This window comes from Miniopterus schreibersii (genome assembly GCF_964146895.1).
Source record: "Miniopterus schreibersii genome assembly, chromosome: 10".
Lineage (NCBI taxonomy): Eukaryota > Metazoa > Chordata > Mammalia > Chiroptera > Miniopteridae > Miniopterus > Miniopterus schreibersii.
The window spans coordinates 76,532,110-76,554,977 of NC_138110.1; the positions used below are offsets into that span (position 1 = coordinate 76,532,110).

Below are 22,868 nucleotides of genomic sequence, written 5' to 3' on the forward strand. Positions count from 1 at the left end.
CCAGGGCCCTCTGGATACGGCTCCACCTGGGACTGTCCCTGGAGGATCCTGCCTCCCCAGACCTCCCTAGAGCCTCCTTCCAAGGGCCCTCAAAGTGCAGCTCAGCCTTTCCCATGCAGCTCTGAGCCTCCAGGTGACCTTTTCCAGAGCGAGGTTCCGGGGGCCATGAAGCTGACATGGCCGTTTGCCTGTGGAGAGGAACAGCCATGACCCTACCCAGGCTCTGCCTGGCAGCGCTGCGCAGCCTTCATTCAGATGGAAGGTTTCCACGTCCCAGGGGCTGGCACCCGCGCACCTGCACCCAGGCAGCCCTCAGTCCCCCCGTGAATCTCGCCCATGAATTATGCATCCCCAAAGGCTGTTTAGCTCCCTTCTCTGACAGACATAAAGACAGTCATTTTCATTTCCCTCTATTGTTGGGGAGACCATATGGGAGGTGATGCTGCAGAGTAAAAAGAATCTGAATTTCACAGACACAGCTCTTTGGAGGGTATGCTGTGTGACCCCAAACTCACCAGTGCTTGTGACTCACCTGAGAGGGTACAGTGCCCACCAGACAGGAAGGAGCTGGCCTCTCTGGGAAGGGCTAACTCGGAGCCCCCGACCTGCAAGTCTGGGGTGGACAGATGCTGTGTAGACAGTGTGTCACCCACTCTCATCACGGGCCCTCCAGAGAAGGTCCTTGTTTGTGATGCGAGTGAGCCCATCAGAACTTGCCTGTTTTCCTCAAGTCAACTAGACAAAGGAAGTCCTAACAGGAAGCCTCTGTCATTTCGCTGAAGCATCACTGCTGTCTGCACACTGATTAGAGGCTCTGCTCGCATCTCACATGCATGTTAATTAACCAAATAGGAAAGGACCTTGTCATCACCCGTGGTCTTCATCTGTGTCTGTCTGCATAGGAATGACAGGGGACGCATGAGGGGGCACTGCTGGGGCGGGGCTGGTGGCCATGGCATCTGCACAGGTGTTAGGGTCATTGTGTGCCCACCTGAGTGTTTGTCTGGTACCTCAGGTGACCGCCTGCCTCTGAAGCCACCTGGGGAAGTGGCCAGCGTGCACTGAGGTGTGGTCCTGAATGTCTCCAGGCTGCAACAGGAGGGCACCTGTTTAACCACCTCCTGTAGCTGACAGGAGCTGGAGTAAAGTGTGACTCCATCTCTGTAGAAAACAATCACTAGAGTGGCCCCAGCCTGGGATGAGCCAGTATGAGTGTGCCGTGTGCTGATGAGGAGAGGAAATCTGTAGTGGGGGCCCGGCAAGTGGGATGACTAATTAGAACAAAAGCATCCCCTGCCTGGGCAGGTCGGGGTGGAAGCGCATTGACATTGTCACCGGACAGGGACCCGTCCAGAGCGGGTCTGCCTCAGGCCAGCCTGTCATGTGTGGTTCTTGACTTCATGTAGAAAAGATCTCACAAAGTGAGTCCAGATGGGTTCGAGAGTATGTTTATTAAAGCTGGGGACAGTGAAACAAAGGAAGGAATTAGGGTAGGAGAGAGCCGAGGCAGGGCTGCTTTGACTCCCTAGAAACGTTATAGGACGTAAGTGAGCCAAGGTGGAGCTGCTGTTAGCTCACCGGGAAGTGAAGGTCACAGTGTCCCAATTGCTTTAGCTCACTGGGAAGTCAGAGAAGAAGGGGGCCTTGGAGACAGGATCAGGGGGTGAGCCCGGGTCGGGCTGCAGCTGCTCACTGCTCCCCTGGTTGCAAGTCTTGTGGGGACCCCTAGAGTTTAGGAAGAAATAGAATGTTCATGCCTGAGAAGGGGCATGAGTGCCCACACTGAATCTTTGTCCTGGGGGCTTTTTATCTCCTCCCCCCCCCCCCCACTTTTTTGCCACAGGTAAGAATCTTAGGGGAGGGTTTCAGCAGAATATTCATCAGCTTTTCAGGTGCTTTTTAAATATGCTGATGCATCAAAATGAGTGTATAGGGGAGTTTGGGATTATTCTTTGGTTTGTTTTACTGTTTTATTTTTTATCTTGGGTCTTTCTGGCTTTAATGGGGTTTTGTTATTTGTTCTCCAACTTCATCTGTCGTTGGGTTTAGCTGACACAAGTGGCATTAATTGGGTCTCTGTTCTCTGTTTTCCCAGGCCAGGGTGACTTAAGCTATGTATTCTCCGGTTAGGGAGGAGAGTATAAGCCATTTGCTCTCCAGTGTCCTTGTTTGGGTAAGATAAGGTCTTGCAGTTCACAAGCTAGAAGCAAGCTGCCCAGACTGTTTGGCCTTGTTTCATTTTCTTGTCTCAGTTTCCCCCTTCCACTTTCCCAGGGATTTTCCTAGCTTCTTCCTACCCTGCCACAGCATGACAGCCCTTTAGTGCCCTAGGGCTCTGGTGTGCCCTCTGCAGGGAGGTTTGCTGAGTGCTGGAATTGTCTGAGCTGCTTTTTAAGAATCCTTCTGTCTCGGGCCTGGCTGGTGTGGTTCAGTAGGTTGGACGTAGTCCCCGCACCAGGAGGTTGCAGGCTTGATTCCAGGTCAAGGGCTCATGCTCAGGTTGGGGGCTTGATCCCCAGTGGGGGGCGTGTAGGAGGCAGCCAATCCTTGTTGCTCTCTCACATTGATGTTTCTCTGTCTCTCTGTCTCCCTTCCTCTCTCTCTAAAAGTCAATAAACTGTTCCTTCTAAAAAATGAGTAAAACAAAATGAATAAATAGAAATCCCTCTGTCCCCGAATAAAGCATGGAACCCACAAGAGTGTGTACCTCCTGAGAGTACACAGTTGTAGCTTCTGCAGAGCAGACCTCTACACCCACTGTCCATCCCTCCATCCCAAAACCTGGGAAGTGATTGACTCCCGTAGGATTTTTTCTTCTGTGGAATGACCCAAAGCCCAGTCCCTGGGATTTGCCTCTTCCTGTTCCCCCAGTAAGGGTTCCTCCCTCATCTGGGAGCTTCCTTTTGAGGACAGGACTTGCAGGAATGACATCTGCGACTTTCCCAGAGGCATCTCCCTGTGCCCTGTTCCACCTCCACACACAGAGGGCGCCCCAGAGTGGTTCCTCTATTAATTCTCTCCTGTGTCGCCCCACCCTCCTCTCCTGCAGAGCAACTACTCCAGTGACACAGAGAGCGAGGACAACTTCCTCATGATGCCCCCACGGGACCACCTGGGCCTCAGCGTCTTCTCCATGCTCTGCTGCTTCTGGCCTCTGGGTATTGCAGCCTTCTACCTGTCCCACGAGGTAAGGCCACACATAGCACACAAGCCAGTAAGGAGGAGAGCCAGAGAAGACAGTCAACTCCTGCCACCAGAGGCGTCTTTACTCTATGGTTGGAGAGCATGCCTGGGTAAGTCGGGGTGCCACAGGGAGGCCAGGGCCACCTCACCTCAGTGTCGTCCTGGGACTGCCCCCATGGCCTCCCCGAGGTAAGGTGGGCAGTCTTCAGGGAAAGGGCTGAAGACGGGACCAGGTGTCCACTGGGGAAACGCAGATATGTTGGGGAGATTGGCTTTCAAGCAGGCACTTGGGCTCTGCCAGTGGCACGGACTTACAAAACCCAGGATGTTTTTTCTTCTGTCCTAGTCCAGCTGGGCCCAGGTCAGTAGGCAATTGCTTCATGCCTCAGTTTCTTGATCCACAAAATGATGCTAAAATAACCGACGGCATGGAGCTAGCCAGGTGTTAGGGAAGTGAGGTTAGAGAAGAGGTGCCCATGTGGTACCTGGAAGAGCAGCAGGTGCCCAACACGCTCTCCTGGGAACCCCAATCGTTGGCACACAGGCGGGGCCCTAGATGAAGAGATGCCTAGAAAAAGACAGAATCTTGACTACAACAGATTTTATCATTTGAAAAAAGTGTAGTAGTAGTAACAGTAGTAATAAAAGTGCTTGTAAAGTAGGTGACCTATATTGATCCACTAAGTGCCGGTCCCACCTGCTTCTCAGGGTGTGGTCCTGACCAGCGGCATCAGCGTCCCCAGCACAGGTTGACATGTGCATTGACTGGTCCCCACCACAGCTCTGCTCAGTCAGAGCCTCTGGGAGGGGGGTCGGGGAGTAACCGGCATCTGGATAAGCCGGTCCCGATGCTGCCTCAGTTCAAGCAGTGCTGTCGCCCACAATGGCCTCACAGCGAGCCTGTGATGGGGCACTGCCGTGACATCACTGTGTGGCCTCGTACCCGAGGCTCGGTGAGGTTGGATGGTGGCCTCAGGCCGCAGCTGGCTCGAGCCACCTCTGGGAAAGGCAGCTGGCTGGGATGAGCGTGGAGGCCGGGGAGGAGGCCGCGTGCCGCGTTGGTCCGAGACACCCTCTCCTCCGACAGTGCTGACCGTGGATCCGGCTCGGCGCACGCGGGCCTCATAGGCCGCTCTCCGAAGGGGGGACCGCGTGCGGCCTTGGCAGGTATGGCCAGGAGCGGATGCTCTGAGCGATGCGGAGAATAGACATGAACCCGCCATTTGCCGAGCAACTTCTGTGAGTCAATTAACATGCACACTTATTTAATCTTTGCAATGAGTCTGAAAGGTGGGAAATGCTTCTCCACATTTTATGCATGAAAACAACTGCTTTTGAGGGATTAGATAACTTACAGAAATCAGAGAGGTAGTGAGTATGGGTACGTGATGCAAATATAAGTATTTCTACTCCTGAAAATTAAATTTTCTGCAGTAAAACTTTGCCCTTTTTATCTGTTTGAAAACAAAATTAGAAGCACAGTTCTGGCTTCGAAATCCAGTCCCCCTCTCTGCGTGGAGGGTGTGCAGTGAGGAAGAGAAGCCCCTTCTAGACAGGCCTGTGATACTGGCCCTCAGCGCCTTACTCCCACGTGGCAGCTGCCAGCTTGAGACACAAGGGGGAGACCCACCCCCAGTGAGGCTGTGGGTCTGGAACTGGGCCCGGGGCAGGCCTGAGGGTTACACGCCTTGCCTCTGCTGCAGCTATCTTCTGCATTTGAGCATTTTATTTCATAAAATATTTCTTTCCTTTGCTAACTGCAGCATTATGACAATAATTAAATGAGAAAAGGGCATTAAGAATCAGATTATGAATTTTATGAACAGCATCAACAAAGGGAATTGAACAAATTAGGGGAGAAGGGATCTGTGATGGCACTGAAACCTAGGAGAACCAACATCCAACCTGGCCAGGAACTATGTCCTTGAAATCCATTCATCCAACATTTACGTAGCACTTGCCATTCATCAGACCTTGTTCTGAGTGCAGGGGTGCAGCAGTGAGTGAAACATAACCCCGTCGTCACTGAGCTGACATCCTAGTGCCAAGAGGCAGGAAACCAACAGAAGTAAATTACAGAGTGATGGACTCATCACGATTAGGCACTCTACGGATGTGGGGTACACATTTTTAAAAAGGGTGGTCATGGAATGGCTTTCTTTGAGGATAGCATTTCATAGTAAAACTATAGGCTGAGCCCAGAGAATCTCTTGAAGAGGAGCTTTTTGGGCGGAGGGACAGCCAGTGCAAAGGCCCTGAGGTAGGAATGCGCCTGGTGTGTTTGAGAGTGACGTAGGGGACCTCATGGCTGAAGCAGGTGCCCTTTGGGTATGGACGTAGGAAGTGAGGCAAGAGAAATAAAAGACTGAGGGTTGTGGGTGCCAAGGGAGCAAGTTGTATTTTTCTATAATTTTGTCAGTTTCATCTAAATTATCAATTTTATCTATCTTTTCAAAGTATGAACTTGGGCCTTCCTTCTTTCTTTTTGGATATAAATAGAAGGATGCATGGATAGGCAGACAGACAGCTAGGTAGATAGATGGATAGATATACCTACTTCCAAAACCACAATGCTGTCATTGTTTTATATTGTCAGTATTTATTTGTATGTGTCCACACATTCCACTCTCTTTGTTCCCTTTTCCTTCCTAACCCTCTGACCTTCTAGCTGGCCTAATGTCCCTTTCTTCCAGAGAATGTCCTTTAGCATTTCCTTTAGTGTGGACCAGCTGGTGGCACATTTTCTCTGCTTTGTGTCACTTTCATTACGCTCACCCTTGCAGGTGTTTTCACTAGGCCTAGAGCTCTGATGGACAGTTTCCTCTTCAGTTGTACTGAACCTTCTGATAAACCTGTTCACTGAGTTATAATATCTTTTTTTAAATTTTTTGTAATGGATCAGTTGTAGAATTTCTCGGTTTCTCCTTTTTCTGATCGGCTGTAACATTTTTTTATAGTGTCCAATTGCCTGCCAAGATTTTCAGATTTTTTGGTGTATTTTCTTAAATGTAGTAAACAGAGTTGTTCGGTGGGCTGTGCCTGCTGATTACAGCATCTGGGCCCCTGTGAGCCGGGGTGGTTTTGTTTTTGTTTTTCTCCTTGGTCTCACTCGTGGTATATTTTCTTAGGGTTTTTTTATTTATTATTTTTTTATTTTTATTGTATGCTGGTGATTATTTTTTTAAAGTATTCACCGGAGTATTTTGAGGATTGATGCCACCTTCCTTGAGATAGACTATTTCTTTGCTTTTGTCAGGACACAGGGCACAAACAATTCAGTCACCTCGGTCTAAGCTCAGGTTTTGAGTTGATGCGAAGCCAGTCTGTAATGCACGAGAGGGGGTGTACTTTTGCTTCACTTTTTATCTTATGCTTTCGCTTTTTGGGGCTCCATTCTATGGCAGGGGCTGGTTTGCCAGGATCTCCCTCTTTGATTGGCCTGGCACCCCCCAAGTAACCAAAACCCCTCTCAGGCCTCGCTTATGCTCAGCAAACATGACCAGGGCAGAAGCGTCTCCCTGCGCCTGGCTCACCCCCAGGCCCCTGCTCTCCCTTGGTCTGGGCCCTAATAGTTTCCCGTTTCCTCATCTCTCGGTGCTTTAGAATTCTCTCATATTTCCCCAAGGGTTTTTAGTTGTCTGCTGCAGGAGGGTTTCTAGCAATATTACTGGGAGCAGAAACCTGCCTTTCTCTCTTTCCTTACTTGTTTGTACAGGGAATATTTTTTAAGTTGGAAAAGTGAAGGCTTGGTTGAGGAACTTGGATTATCTTTGCTTGAATTCCCACCCTTTCTGGTGCTAACAGAGATTCAAACTGACTCTTTGCGCGATCACAACAACTACAGTTCTTAGGCTGACAGACTATGTGAGGAAATGGGACACGGCTGATCAAACTCCGAGAAAGTGGCATCCTCTGTAGATCATACAAAGCACAGGGTCTGGTGCTTCGTAGCAACTCTCTAAGTCTGGTTGGCTTTGTGTGATGGATGCAGAGATCTGCACACCAATGTTCTGCTTCGTCATTTCGTAAAGACGAAGCATGTGGCTCATAAATGTACTATCATCTAAATGTGTCCAGGCAGAGTTGGGAGGAGTTGGCCATGCATGAGATCTAATCAAGTCACCAAATACTCTGGGCTTGTGCCCTCTGCAGGGCTGTGGACAGCTAGCACTAACTCCACAGGGACCTCTAAGAGGCAGTGTGGACCTCACTCCTCCATGATGCTCCACCAATGAGTGGGTTGCTGAAACCGTGACCTTGAGCACAGCATGTGCTATCACCTGCAGAGAATGTATGTTATATTCCTCAATTCTATTTTTTTATCTCCTTTTAGACAGGGCACAATTTTTTAACTTGTCCAGATTATGTATAAAATAGTAAGGACACTTTGAAATACAACCGCAGAACATGTTTTCGTTGGTGTGTAACTTAATCCACCTGAGCTTTGCTTTGCAGCGATGTTCAGGCTCACACAAAACTAGAAAGCATGGTGAGCCCCGTGTACTCAGCTTGTAAGCTTGTAGGTGAGAGCTATGAGACTGGTTGCCTCAAAAAACAATTCAAAAATAAAGCAATGAGTTCTTGAATGACATGCCTGCAGGTTGCTTAGGGGACTTGGAAACAACAAGACACACAGAGAGGTTTATTTTACAACTGGCTGGCCCTGCACTGGGCCATAGTAGAATGCAAGTGAATTTATGAGTGGAAGTCAGCTGTTCCTGGGGCCTGTCACCTCTTCTGACCATGCCCTGGGGCTTTCTCATCCCCCATCCCAGAACAGCTCCCCCAATTCTGCCATTGCCTCCAGCATCCTGCTATGTTGCTACCTTCCAACGCCACCGGCCCCCATCCCAGGCTGATGTGGTCTCTGGTGGTTTTCTTAGTCACCAAGGAAGCCACAGGAGCTTCTGGGTTGTCCCAGAATGGTTTCCAGACATAGAAAGCACAAGGACAGATGGGCTGTGCTTTGTGGTCCTCCCAGAAATCCTTCTATATGGAGTGGAGATGTGCTAAGTAGGTGGAGAGACCCTTTCTCCTAGAGCTCAATCTTAAAATCATTCTGTGCTTTCCTGAGATTATTTCACATGATTTTGCCTGGTCCTTATAGGTGTATAAAGTGCCTTGCTTTCCTTTGGAAATGACATGCAGAGTTTGAAAACCAAAACGAATCTTGTAAGTGACAAATCTTCCTTCCAGGGCCATCTGTGTTTATGTTAACTGCTGGGAATGCCTCTGATTTGAGTCTGCATGCTGAGCATCTGAAGACAGGAGAGGATGGGCCTCAAGGCTTTGGGGTGGCTTGGATGGACAGAGTGTGCTGCCCCCCACACGGGTGAGGGCCGCTCACAGTGCTGCTTGAACTTTATTAAGGAGAACACACCGGTGGGCAAGGGGGCTGTGCATCAGTTTACAATCTTAATGTGCATTATTAGGGTGTTTAGTACTTGTGTGATCTGTGGCCGAGTAAAGGATTATAATAAATACATTTTTGTGTGTTTGCTGATCGGTGGTGTAAAGACTAAAACAGGAAGGTGTCATCCAAGATGAAACGGGCCTGCCATGCAACAGCTCTTTCTCCAAAACCTTCCGCTCCCATTGGTTGAAAAACGGCAAGTCCTCATTTAAGACTTTGCAGTGATCATGATCAGCGCATGCATTTCATTAGACCTTAAGAACTGGGACTAGGAACGTGCAGTGAGAAAGGGCCGCTCACATGTGGGAAACGAGCTAACCCTTCGCTCGGATCCTTCTTGGAGGTTGTCAGGGTATAAATAAGACATAAATATGATTAAAGTACTAATTGACAGGTTGTTGTCAAACAGAAGTCCTGATTTGCCTAGTTAAAGGCTCAGAATATATTTAGAATATTTATTATGCATAAGTTAATGTAACCCAAAGGTGTAAGTCCTGTCTTTAAACATGGGCATGTTGGGGAAAGAAATGAACAGAATCCAATGATACCTTAGAGTGTGAGCCACGTGTGGGGAAATGGCCTAAAAAATGTGAATGGTCTAATATTTTTAAGGCAGCATTATTGCTTTTTAGGACTTCTATTACCTAACAGATAACTAGTTCATATTTCAATAGAGTTTTTTCAATGGCCCACTTTAATAAGTGGAAGCTAATAGCTGAAATTAACCAATGATTTGTACGTGTTGGCCAAATTCTGAAGACATTGGTAACTTATGTAGGTAAGGCAGCTTCCTCGCTATTATTTTAACTGCACGTAAATGGGCCCGCACAGCTTTTTGTTCATCCTAATAGGTAGCCTGCTCCTCCCATGTGATGTTCCTTCCAAGTTCCTGATACCCTAACACCCGTCTGAAATGAGCCAGGGTGAGGAGCGTGTGTGCACTGCCCAATGTGTGTCAAAAGGGGGGACTCTGAGAGCCCAAGGTGCAACACACACCCTCCTGAAATTCCTAGTTGGCGGTTCCGCTAGGTCTTCTGACTCTAGGATCTGCCTTCTCAAGGTTCCTCTCTGCAGCTCCTGCTGTCCTCCCTGAATCGGGCTCCCATCCTGAAGTGCAATCTGCTTTCTCTGTCATTGTGCACTTCAGAACTCCTAACTGGGCTCCTGCAAGGTCCTGAGCCTGATGCCAGGTGCTGAGCCTGATGCCAGGTGCTGGGGACACAGAAGAGAACAGGAAATAAGCCCCGCGCTTGTGAGAATTTAAATAATCAGCCCTCAAAGGGAGCCCTGCTCCGCGAGACCTGTGTGCATGCCCCCACCCCCTCATCTGCCAGCCTCACTCGCTGGACGGAACCTCTGTGGCATCCAGTTACTCACTCCCTTTGCCCCCGGCTCCTGCCAGCACTGCTTCCATTGTCTTTCTTTCCTACTCAGCTCAGTCAGTCGGGCGAAGGTGGGACTCTCATGTGCTCCTCCTCCTGGAGCTCCAAAGAATCCTTTCCTTCCATCGGGCAGAGGCAGCCAGCACGCGGCCTTTCCGAAAAGCCCTTCAGTTGGTTCTGCCCTCTTAGCAGGTGGGCTAAGCCAGGGCTCTCTCACCCCTCCGCTGGCTGAGTGAGGGGGGCCTGGGGGGGCAGCGGGGGGGGGGCCTGCAGCATCTCCCGAGGCAGAGCACCTGGCCTTGCTGGCACTGAGGGCTCCGCTGTCTCTTCCTCTCTTGCCAGGGTCACTTCTGACCTGGCAAATGATGTTCCTGTTACTCTGCCAACCTGCAGAGCCCTCAAGGAGAAAAGACATCATCCCAACAGCCATTTCACTGGCTTTGTATTTCAGCCTTGTCTTTTGAAGCTGGAAAAGAGACGCTCTGTATTAAAATGCTCCTTCCCACGGTGCATAGTGCGAGCGCCCTCCGCATGATAGAGCTGACGGGCCGTTTCGTACATTGAATAGCCGTAGTGACCTTTTCTTCTTTCTAGAAGAGTCTCTATCCCCCCCCCCCCGCTCCTTCCCCTCCACCTTTGCCTTTTCTGTTTTGTTTCTTTGTATTGCCGAGGTCAGTCCTCTATAGCCAAGCGACCAGGGAATCTTCCAGAGTTAGCATTTCCTCAACTGAAGCAACAACAGCAACGCAGAAAGTCATGAAATGATATGGAGGGAAAGAGATGCACCCATTTTCTCCAGTTTGGGCCTCTGCAAATCTCAGACTCTCATATGAGAAGATTTAGAGCTCGCGGAGTAGCTGGGAGGTCCCGTTCACACCCCAGGTGGGGGGCTTTTATTTGAAGCTCCTTGTAATTTAGAACCACTAGGAGGGTCTAGAGGAAGGCCGTGCTCTTGGGTTTATCATTTCCCCCCCAGCCTTATTGAGGTATAGCTGATCGATAAAATCGTTTATATTGAAAGTATACAACACGTCACTTTGTTTGCCGAGAAGTGTGGCTTATTGGAAACCTCAGCCACACTGGACCTTTGTTGGGTCCTAAGGACCCTTAGCCAGGTGGGTAAGAAAGGCCTGGACTGGCTGGGGCAGTGTGTCCCTGCAAGCTCCCTGCAGGGCAGCAGACGGTACTGTGCCTCCCCCAGGAAGCAGGCACACCCAGGCATCCCAGGCTCAGCTGTCCCTTGTCACGGTGAAGTCTGATCTTTAAATGTCACTGTTATCAGGGGACTGGAGGCAGCAAGTCACTTGTGAAACATCAATCATGTCTCCTTTGTCCCTCAGCGCTTAGGAGGGGGTGAGAGAAACAGGACAGAGGTCAGGCTGTTTATACCTGACCCGAAGGTGGAACTCAACAAATGTAATGGTCCAGAGGGGTGGGCAGAGGGAAGGGCACAGCTGGGAGCGTGCTGTTGTTACTGATTCCCAGCCAGAGAGGCTCTTCACTTCTAGCCCCTTTGAGGCTCCCCCGTGCCCCGGGAAACCTCTCAACCCCCCATAGACTCTCTGTAGTCAGTACTCCCTGGATACAGTTCAGGACCCTCATGGAAATAGGTAGAAACTGCTGAGACCCTGAGGGTCTCATGTCTTGGCCACGGCCACAGCTGGTTGATGGCCACGCTGGGACTGACACCCGGCTGTCCAGAGTGTTGGAGAGAGTGCTCCCTCTAGGTGTCACATGCCGAACTTCACAGGGATCATAGAAGGTGAACGTGACAGGGTCCCTTGAGCAAACAAGTACTGCTCACCCCTCACTCGCAGAAGAAAGCTACCCACACAACCCAGCACTGCCAACTTGTACCGAAGCCGACCCCCTTGGGGTCAGTGCTGGCTGAGAGGGTCAGTGACATAGAACCCAGACGCAGCCGGGACAAGCAAGCCAGCTCGCGTGGAAGAGGGATGATCTGGCACTCGGCCCCGCTGCCGGGCAGATGGGGGAGGCTGGCAGACTTAGCAGACAGACGGGTCACAATTCACCCAGCGAAAGGCTCAGCCAGAGAGCTGGCCTCTTCCCAAGGAGCTGGCAGCCTAAACTGGCTCTCAGCTCACCGCTGCTCACCAGGAGGAGCAGGGCTTCCAGGGGAGGTGACTTTCTCAGCCTTGAGAGGCAAAACCTGGCCTCACGTCACCTCACGTGACACAGAAATGGGAGTGAAGTGCCGAGGGTTTCTTGAAATCCTTGCATTACCATTAACAGCATATTTGAGAGACATGCCCCTTCTTACCCTCCTTGGGAAGGTGAGGTCCAAAAGGGAACAGATAGATGCCCAAGGAGGTGAGTGAGGTTCGAGAGGCTGCAGATCAGCTTCCCGCCTCTCAGGCAAGGCCGTCACCCCTGTCTTTCAGCTGCTGGTGTAAAACTGGATTTTAAAAAATATATTTTTATTGATTTCAGAGAGAGGAAGGGAGAGGGAGAGATAGAAACATCAATGATGAGCCAGAATCATCAACCGGCTGCCTCCCCTGGGGATCAAACCCACCACCTGGGCCGGTGCCCTGACCAGGAATTGAACTGTGACCTCCCGGTTCATGGGTTGATGCTCAACCACTGAGCCATACCAGCTGGGCTGAAGCTGGATTTTTAAAAGAAAGGACAATAACTGACAAACGTTCAAATATATTAGAAATAATATGGTGGAAGATGAAAATAGAATTGGGATGGTCTTTAAATGTGCCGCTGGATAAAAATGTGTGGCTGCAATTGCCACTGAAAACCAGCCAACCAGCCAGCAGGAGAAAGGAAGGGTAGTTGTCAGGATAAACGGCGACTGAATGGGAGGCCAGAGCTCGGGGCTCTGCTGTGAAAGGCGCCCCGTGACTCTCAGCTCGGCTATGACCCCTTCCTTCTCCAAGTCCACAGAGTGGACACGCTGTGTAATTTCCGAACTAGCCTCGGGGGCAGTCCCACAATGTTGAAGGCCAGGCTCTCACACTTTGCTCTAAGCGGCCCACCAGCTTGGCCTGGAAAACGGACCCGCTCTCCTCGGGCACCTCGTCTCTCCAGGGGCCACCGGTGCAGGTGATGAATGGGGTGCCCAGGAAATCGAGGTGAAGGAGGCGCGATCCTCCCTGCAGAGCTGACAGAGGCCACCGCACAAATAATTGTAACAGCGCCACGTGCTGCCATTGGAAGTGTGGAAACAGGAGAGAATCGCACAGTGCAGCGCAGAATGCGTGCCCTGGAGGGGAGTGCTGGCCAAGGAGAGTGTGACCAGGTTCAGGAGAGCGTTGTCAGGTGGCCCATGAGGGACTCACCCCAAATACAGGTAGACGGGGCCAGGCTGGTGTGGCCTGGAGCTCCAGGCTCACTACATGACTGTGACAGGTCCTCAGCCTGCAGAAGGCTGTGGCCGGTCCCTGTGGCTGTGGGTCAGAGCCTATGTCCACACAAGCATCTGACAGCTGGGCTCCAGGAAGTGTCCCAGCTTCTGCAGTGCTGAAGGAGTGATTTGATGTCCCTGCACTCGAGGCTTCTCATGCCGATGACGGGACACCAACACCTCCCAGGCTGCACACTGAGAGATATATTGAGTCATTAGCTGGATGCTGTCTAGGAAAAAATGACACCTGCAGTATCAATAAGTAATTTTATTTATTGCCATTGAAATTTTGGACAGTACATTAAACTGAAAAGACGGGGAACATTCAGAAGCAACTATGTTTAAGAGTTTAGCCTGTTCCAGTTTTTTGGTATATTATTCTATATATATAGGTAAGATCAAGGTTTAAAATCTGCCTTTTTGTAACTGAGATCTTGAGCATTTTTCATATAATTAGCAATGCCTCCTAAGCATTATTGTCTGTGGCTACCTAATATCTCAACATATGGATATAACTTGATTATTTATTTATTCACACTTTAAAGCATTTAGATCCCCCCCTATCTTTCCAGTCTAATAAATAACACTGCGTTTATTTTTTATCTTTTACTTAAATCTTTGATAGTCGTTACTCTTCTTAAGAAATAAGCTTTCTCCGGGTCATTAAGACACTATAATTCCTGGTTATCTAGCAGCCTTCTTGTGGAAAGACTTTGAAACAAGGGTGCTGTGTTTATTATGCGATTGGTTTTCTGTAAAATGGACTGGAAGGAGAACGAAGGAACCGACACGACATCCATAATATAACAAACTTGAGAAAGTTTATTGTGTACAAAAAATTCAAGTTCTAGGGTGTTCTTCTGCAGATAACATGGGGTGGACCCACACATTCTGTAGAGGCCTCAAACCAGCGCCCTGATAGATCTGCAGTGGCACAAAACAGCTGCCACATTGGGGATGTCCTCGCACACAGTGGAGTGCCCACGCTGTGGGTGGACACCAGCGGGCCTGCACCCACTACAGCGGATGGTCCCAGGTGCCCAAGCACCCATTTCTCTTCCTAGGAATTTTCATTTCCCCCAAAACATTTTTTAAAGAACAGGGCCTGATTTTCTCTCCTGGCTCTTTTAAGCTCCTCCCCATTTGTTTCCAGAGAGGAGGTGGCACTTCTGCCGAGAGGGTGAGGGTGACAGTGGTAGTTTCCAGTCAGGAGTACATGTTACAGCCCAGGAGCCCGAATCTCTGCGCCCACCGCTGCGTGACCGTGGATAAGTTCGCCTCGCTGAACCTTAATTCCTTGTTTTTCTTTCCCTAAACCATGTGAATGGAGTCACATGAAGACATATTTAACAGGGAGGGTCTGTAATTTACACTGAAATGCTTTATTCATTCATTCATTCATTCATTCATTCATTTTTTCATGTTCTTGAAGATGCTTTATTTTTTAAAAATTTATCTTTATTGTTGAAAGCATTATAGGTGTCCCCCTTTATCCTCCCATTAATCCCCTCCACCCCTCATCCGCCCCACCCCCAGGTCCTCCCCATACTGTTCTCTGTGTCCGTGGGTCATGCATATATGCATATAAGTTCTTTAGTTAATCTCTCCCCACCCACTCCACCACCCCCACCTTCCCTCTGAGATTCGTCCGTCTGCTCCATGCTTCTGTGTCTCTGGACCTATTTTGTTCATCAGGTTTTTTTGTTCATTAGATTCCACATATGGGTGAGATCATGTGATTCTTGTCTTTCTCTGCCTGGCTTATTTCACTTAGCATAATACTCTCCAGGGCCCTCCATACTGTCCCAAAGGGTACGAGATCCTCCTTCTTTACGGCTGCGTAGTATTCCATGGTGTAAATGTCCCACAGCTTTTTTATCCACTCATCTACTGATGGGCACTTGGGTTACTTCCCGATCTTGGCTATTGTAAATTGCATTTTTTAAAAGATGGATTAATGGCTAGATGAACAGATAACCAATCACATAAACATAGCAAAATGCTGATGCTAAACTGAGGTGGTGGATATGCGGGTGTTCGCTATAGGTTCTTTTAACTTTTCTGTATTTTAAAATTTTTTCATAATACATTATTGGGGAAAGCAGTATTAAATAATGGTATATACTCCATGATTTTGTGCAAAGGAGGAAAAGAGACACAGCAGGTAAAGCCTTGGCATGGTGTTTGACATAAAGTAGTAGATTACTGTGCTATTGTTGCTAATACTTGTCACAACAGCCATCCAGGTATTATAATGCTGTTTTAGGGGGAAAATAAAGACCAGCTGCACATAAAAAATTATAATTGGTTCAAGGTCTAATGGGCATTGGGAGCCCTTTTAGGCTGCTGCTGTGTCCCTTGACATGTCCCTGTCCTTTTGTTTGGAGGACGTTCCTTCTTTGCACTATAAGATGCTGCTCAAGGTTCATCTTGTATATTTCGTGCCCAGGCCCTAGTATCAGCCACTTCTCCATGGATTTCTGGTTCCTTTTATTGGGAAATGGTATTAGAATCCAAGATCTGGGCACTGGGTGTGCTGGTTGCTACTGGGTGTCACTGATTCTGGTTTTTAAAATAGCAGAGCTAGGAAGTGGGAAATATATGTATGTGTGGATGCATGTCATTAATTCTATATGTAGAAAGTAATACATTTCTGCATATTTATATATAGAAATATTTATATATGTGTAATTATTTTATATGTATGTATCTATATCTGTTTTAAGCTAAATATTAGTTCATACCGATTAGTCTTCGACTGTAATCCATCATCACACAGGTCCTTTTAGCCCCCTTCCCCTGCTTCTCTGTGACCTCCCACTCCAGCAGTGAAAAACCTGGCTCTAGCTATCTGTTATTCATTTACTTATATGTTTAAGTCTGCTATGAGTTTATAGTAGTTTCAGAGTTATTTCCCTGTCTCTGCGTGGGAAGCAACTCTACCAACTAGAATTCAGTAGCTTATGTACAGCCCTTTTGCCGTTAGCATTATAGTCTTCATTCATCCCTGACGTTACTTCGGTGGACATGTTCCCCCTGCCCCATTTCCTTCAGGGAGGTTGTTTCATACATTTGTAACAGATTCTTTTGTCACAAGTTGCATTCCATCCTGGTAACCCCAGGCTTTCTAATCAATTTCTTTAGTAGTGTACATTAAGGTTCATCCTTGGTGCTGTGGCATTTGATGGGTCTGACAAATGGATAGTGCCAGGTATTCACCAGGACAGTGTCCTACAGAGTAGTTTCACAGATACCCTAATTTCCAACAATAAGGCACCGTTCGCAGCTTTGTGGGCAGAGCCTCAGAAGGTGTGGTGTCCAGAGTAGTTGTGTGATGCTGAGCAACTCCATCATAGGGGCCCCACCTTTATGGGCTTGTCCACACCTGATCACATCCCTAAGGCCCCACCTCCAAAGACATTCCCTTTGAGGGTTCGAGCCTCTACATAGAAATTGGGGAGAACCCAGTCAGTCTGTTGTTTGGATCACAGACATGCCTCTGGGAGAGAAAGAAGCAACATCAGCTACGCTGAGGCCTCTGTCGTCAGGTGGACACTTGTATTTTCGATAGAGGAGATTTGTGGATTTTCATGGGTGATTGCAGCTTTTGTCCCTTAGGGTGCAGCCCGGTGTCACCTTCTTAGTGATGCCTCCTACCATGATGACCTCACCTTCATTTCACTTCACTCAAAAATAAGTTCTGAGGCCCAACTTTCTCTTTCCCACTATGTCTCCCTCACACACTTGGGGTTGCTTCAGGTCAGGAATTCTTGCAGCAGGAAAATAAAAACAAATTACTGAATCCCGAGGGAGTAGAATTGGGAGGTGCACACCCCCAGCTGGCAGACTCTGCAGCCAACCAGAAGGCAGTGAGGTTCCTCGGGAAAAGGCCAGATGGTCAGGAGTGAGCCCGAAATGAAGACCAGCATGGGCTGCTTGCTGGCAGCAGATGCAAAATGATTTTAGGAAGTACATATCCAGCTCCCTGCTAAGCAAGCTGTCATGGGAGGGAGGGAGATAAGTGTTATAAATGAGTGTGCGAGCTGAGCACAGCCACACAGAGGCCACGCCACTTGAGCCAGACTCACTTTCAACAGCAAACATTGTGATGCTAACAGCTGGCGGAGGCCTGTGTCCGCAAGATCCATCATTGCTGTACTCACAGGTCAGCATGGTGTTTGAGTTCATGATGAAAAAGGTACTGATCACTGATGTTTTGTATAATTATAAAATATGGAACTGTGAAAATCCTTCACTAAAGGAATATTTTTTAATGCCCTTAATGTGCAAGGTGCCCTGTTAAATGTTGAAGATAAGCAGCTTAACAGGAAGGTGGCCTCTGCTCCTTTGGAGCTTATAGCCTAGAGGGAGCTGAACCTCAGTGTCATAAATGGCATGAATGAAAGGTCACAGCGTGATCAAATTGGGAGTCAGGCAAAATTTCCCTGGGGACTGAGGGCCTGTGTTCCATCAGGAGATATCCTTTGTGAAGGCAGGTAGGGACCAAGAAGGCTACTGGTAGAGCACAGGGAGAAGTGACCAGTGGGGATGGACAGAAGGGAACAAGACAGAGAGGCAGACAGGACCAGACCATGCAGGTCTTGGGGAGCCCTTTAAGGATGGGAAGCTACTGAGGGGCTGTTTTAAGAAGAGAGAAGGGAGTGTGGATGGAAGAGCATGTGGTGTGTATTTTAGAAATGTGCTCCATTCCTCTTTCAAATTAGCCAAAGTGAAGGATGAGGAATGGAAGGCTGGCATAGCCAAAGTTATAGCAGTGAACCGAAGGCATTGTAGATTCGGGGCTCGTAGGCACAGCCCAGTGTGCCCAGAGAAGACTGGAAGGGCAGGTAATGAGGAAGGCTGGTGATGGCAATGATGATGGTGGTGGGTGAGGGGGGCAGTGGCCAGCAAGAAGGATGACAAGGTTGGTCTTGAGCACTACATTTGAGTTTATTTTTGAGATATCCAAGATGCCAAGTTGTATATATGCATCCAGGCTGGAGTTATAAAAGTTCACTATAGAGATGGTAATCAAAGCTATGGGTATCAATGATATGCCTCAGGGTAAAACTGTAAAATGGGAATGTGAACCATTTAGAATAAGCCTTTTGTTGATTCTTTCAATCCATTCTCTTCTGTTCCATCACAGTGTGTCTTTATGTGCATTCAGTTTTATTTGTTCTGCTCAGGATTCAGGGAACACCTTCAATCCGATGAGGCATATCTGCCATAAATTTGGACAATTCTCACCTTTGAATATTGCTGTGGCCTCATTAGTTCCACATTCTCTCCTCTGCAATTCCTATTGGTTGCATGTCGGACTTTTTCTATGCGCTGAATCTCCAATTTTTCATCTCTGTGTCTTTCTTTGCTTACCTAACTGATTCCCTTCTATATATCTTCTAGCATATAGATTCTCTCTTTGGTTGCATCTAGTCAGTCTGCTATTTGACTCATAAATTGTTTATTTTTATTTTTATATCCAGTACTGTATACTTTTCAATTCTAAAAATTCTAGCTTTGTATTTTCCAAGTTTGCATTTATTTACAAAATATAATTTCTTCTTCTTTCACTGTGGATTTTTATTCCTTCTAATCACTTAAATTCTTTTAATTATTTTAATCTTTTTGAGTTGTAATGGAGATGAAAAATGAATTGTTTTGGAATTATTTAATTCTGGAAGTAATAGCACTGTTTTGGGAGATAATGTCTGCCGACCACCCTCTTATATATTGTATGACTCCCTAATAACCTGCATTCTGAGCACCAGTAACTCCCAGAAGAGAACAGGAGCATGATGAGACAGCACTGGGTAGGAGAGTAGAGAGGGGGTGCTTTGAGAATGTGGATGGCAGGCCTGAGTCTTAACCACCAGCCTGAATAGGGGGAGGTGGCAGTGAGAGGGCACCAGGAGGCAGGGCTGAGTGGAAGGCACCCCTCCACTCTCCTGCAGGGGTTCCCTTTTGCTTAGATTACTCTGAAGTTTCCTGTGCCCTCACTAGAGGAGTCCCAGCCTCCCAGCCCTCATCTCACAGCAAAGAAAACCTGAGTGTGTGGGGCACCAAGGCAGGCTTCTCTCTGGATGGGGCCAGAGGTTAGCATGTGAGAGAGTGCAAGAGCATGACACTGCTTAGGGCCCGGCTGCAGGGAGAAAGGCCATTGGGAAGGCCACTCACAAGCTGAGCGGCTCCAAGGCTTTGAGGTTTCTCTGATCTCACGTGAAGAATGGAGAGATAATAGTAGCTCAGGTGTCCAGCATGGGCCTGGCACAGCAGCTGTTGTTCCACTTATGTTTACGTTGTTGAGATTGTGGTCCCTGTAAAATAATCCACAGAATGGGGAACCTCGATTAAAGGAACCTGAAGACATCTCTGTAGGAAGTTCCTTCCCCTCAAGTGCAGGGATCCAAACCAGGGACAGGTGGGGTGGCTCTGTCCCTACACAAACACAGCTGAGTTAGTTACTCAGACACAGTTGGTGCATTTGTTTCATGAACGATATCCTTTCTGCTGTTCAGACATAACTAACAACAGATTTGATTTTTACTGGCTTGAATTAGAAGAGTTGCTAAAAAGGAGAAGGTGGGGGTGGTCCATAAAAATATTTACACTCTCACCGGGAGGGTATGACCATTTTAGTTTTTCCGCGTTGTTGCCAACATTTTGTACTGGTTCTCTTTTCCATTTGAGTCACTCCGGGGGTTGGATAGAGCATCGTTCTTTGAAAATGTAGCTGGCAGTGGCATGCCTGCACACTGGGAAGGAGGGGCATGGTCTCTCCCCCTCCCCTCCTCCCAGCTTGCTGTCCATGGTGTCTGCCATCTTGGAGGGAGGCATGGTGAGCAGCGACAGATAGGAGATAGAGGCCTCACCTAACTTGGATTGTCATATGAGGTCATGCCCCCTGGGCCTCCAAAGCTTGTACAACTTGATTTCTCATCTGGACATTTTGATGGGTGCTTTGCAGACACCCCCACACACATTCTGCATCATCAACTTCAGTTTGCTTGATACGAGGCTGTGCATTTTCCATCAGCATCCCTCAGTGGGGCTTCGTGGAACAGGATCTAAGACATTCTTCATGGCAGCCCACATCTGAACCTTGGAAAACATCCAGCCTCCTTTCCCTGACCCATGGGGAGCGCCTGTCCTGTCCCCACAGAGCAGTCTTCATGGCAGCCCACACCTGAACCCTGGAAAACATCCAGCCTCCTTTCCCTGACCCATGGGGAGGGCCTGTCCTGTCCCCACAGAGCAGTCTTCATGGCAGCCCACACCTGAACCCTGGAAAACATCCAGCCTCCTTTCCCTGACCCATGGGGAGCGCCTGTCCTGTCCCCACTCCTCTTGGTTTGGACCCTGACATTGCTGGTCTGCCCACCTCTGCCTCTTATGTTCTCCAGGCATGAACTGGTATCTGGCCTCTATGCAGGGGCTTTGGCATGCCAATAAACACCAAGATAAGTCTTTTAGGTAAGCCTGGGACCTCAGGTGGGCAGGAGAAGGGAGATAGAATGGGAAGTGGGTGAAGACAGCCTGGCGAATCCCTGTAGGCAAGACCTGGACATGCCGGAAGCATCAGAAGAAAGCAGGGCCTGGAATCGGGTCACAGACCACAAGAAGGTGCCAATTTTGCAATGAAACCACCCCCTAAATGTTACCAGTCACAGGTTCTGTAACCGCCAGATGTACCTGTGGGTAAATACAGTATAAGAATTAAAAAGTCCTGTCCGAGGAATGCAAATTTGGCTTCATTACGCTACACACTGGTAATTTCTCATTATGAAAACCTGAGCAAAATGAGCTTTAAACACATATAAGGAGCATTCTGCTTCCTGATAGCACGCTCCTCTGGCACGGTGGTTTGTTCTGGTGGCTGTCCCAGCCTCGGGAGGCATGATCAGAGGTGTACATGGTGACTGACTTCACTATTTTATCCAGTGCATCACAGTTCTGGTGGTAGAAATATTAGACGAAGAATGTTTGTCCTTGTATGCTCTGTTTATATGATTTTCATTTCCTCAGTTCAGATAACACATTACTCAGGGAGAGGAAGTCAGTTGTTTTCATGAGCTTTAGCACTAATGTTTTACTTTCACCCTTCAATTTAAAAGTCAGAGTTTCTGTGTATCTTTACAACCAGGTAAGTGAAGGTAGTTATATAACTAAAGAACCAGAGTGCACATTCAGTGTTTTGACGTGAAACGTTCCAGTGGGCTGTGCATGAGCTCAGCACCTGCTGGGTGTGAGTTTAAAAGATTTCTTCTGTCTAGGCTGGGTCTGAGCCCTGCCCACAGTGAGCCTCCTGGAGCCCAAGTGTTTCTTGGGTTCTGACTCCTGCTTCCTGTGTTCTGATCTTAAGCTCTGTGCTAAGGCTCTCTCCTTCCCCTTTGACTCTTACTCAAAGAAGACTTCATGCGAGTGGAAGTCACTGCTCTCTGAGTCCCACCGAGCCCCCACTGGCACACAGAAGTGGTAGCTGGTGCTGCTCAGGGCTTAGCCAGCCACCTTCCTCTTTTTTTAAGTTTTCTGAGCAAAAGGCCCCCAAAAGAAAGTAACACAATTCACTGGTGACCTGTGGGCAAAATGTGGGGTAGAGGAGTATCCGGCCACAAGGGAGGTCCCCTCCCAAAGAGGGAACAAGCATTCGCCTGCCACATTCAAGGCATGAATGGGGTTGCAGACTGGGTTGGAGGCTGGATGGTGCCACCCTCCAGTCACTGTGCTGGCCCTGTGGTTCTGCCTTCACAGTGACAGCAGCAGTGCTGAGAGAAAGGTCTCTGTAGGCTACCTGCCTTTGGAATGCGAGCTACTGAAGGAGATACAGCACTTAGCTTAGAAAGAGAATCTAAGAAAACAATCCCATTTACTATTGCAACAAAAAATATAACATGCCTAGGAATAAATATAACTAAGGAGGTAAAAGACCTGTACTCGGAAAATTATAGGATGGACGTTGAATGTAGAAATTGAGGAAGATACAAATAAGTGGAAGCATATACCATGTTCATGGTTTGGAAGAATTAACATCATTAAAATGTCCACACTACACAAACAAAGCAATCTATAGATTCAACACAATTCCTATAAAAATACCAATGGCATATTTCACAGATCTAGAACAAATATTCCAAAAAATGTATATGGAACAAAAAAAGACCCTAAATAGCCGCAGCAAACTTGAGAAAGAAGAACAAAGTTGGAGGTATTACACTACCTGATATCAAACTATCCTACAAGGCCATTGTAATCAAAACAGCCTGGGACTGGCATAAGAACAGGCACGTAGATCAATGAAACAGAAAAAAGCGGGGGGGACACTACTAAAATGCATGAACTCTGATGGGATAGTCTTCTGAGACAGAAATTCCCTGCAGGGGCCTGCGTCCGGGGGTAAGGAATGCAGAGTGTCCACCTTGCCTTCCTCTCTGTATGTATTGCTCCTGCAGCAGAGCCTTGGTTGGGTGGTGACAAGGATGGTGCTAATGAGAGAGATAGCAGCAAATGACGTTCT

The 22,868-nt window shown here is 48.2% G+C and overlaps 1 protein-coding gene across 2 annotated transcripts in view; it reads left to right on the forward strand.

Moving 5' to 3' along the window:
* SYNDIG1 (synapse differentiation inducing 1) overlaps positions 1–22,868 on the forward strand; it is a 48,037-nt gene that overhangs the window by 22,489 nt on the left and 2,680 nt on the right. For both annotated transcript variants that reach the window (XM_081148744.1, XM_081148745.1), the window contains exon 3: positions 3,050–3,187. In XM_081148744.1, the coding sequence (XP_081004870.1) occupies positions 3,050–3,187 (138 nt within the window). The remainder of the gene's footprint in view (positions 1–3,049; positions 3,188–22,868) is intronic.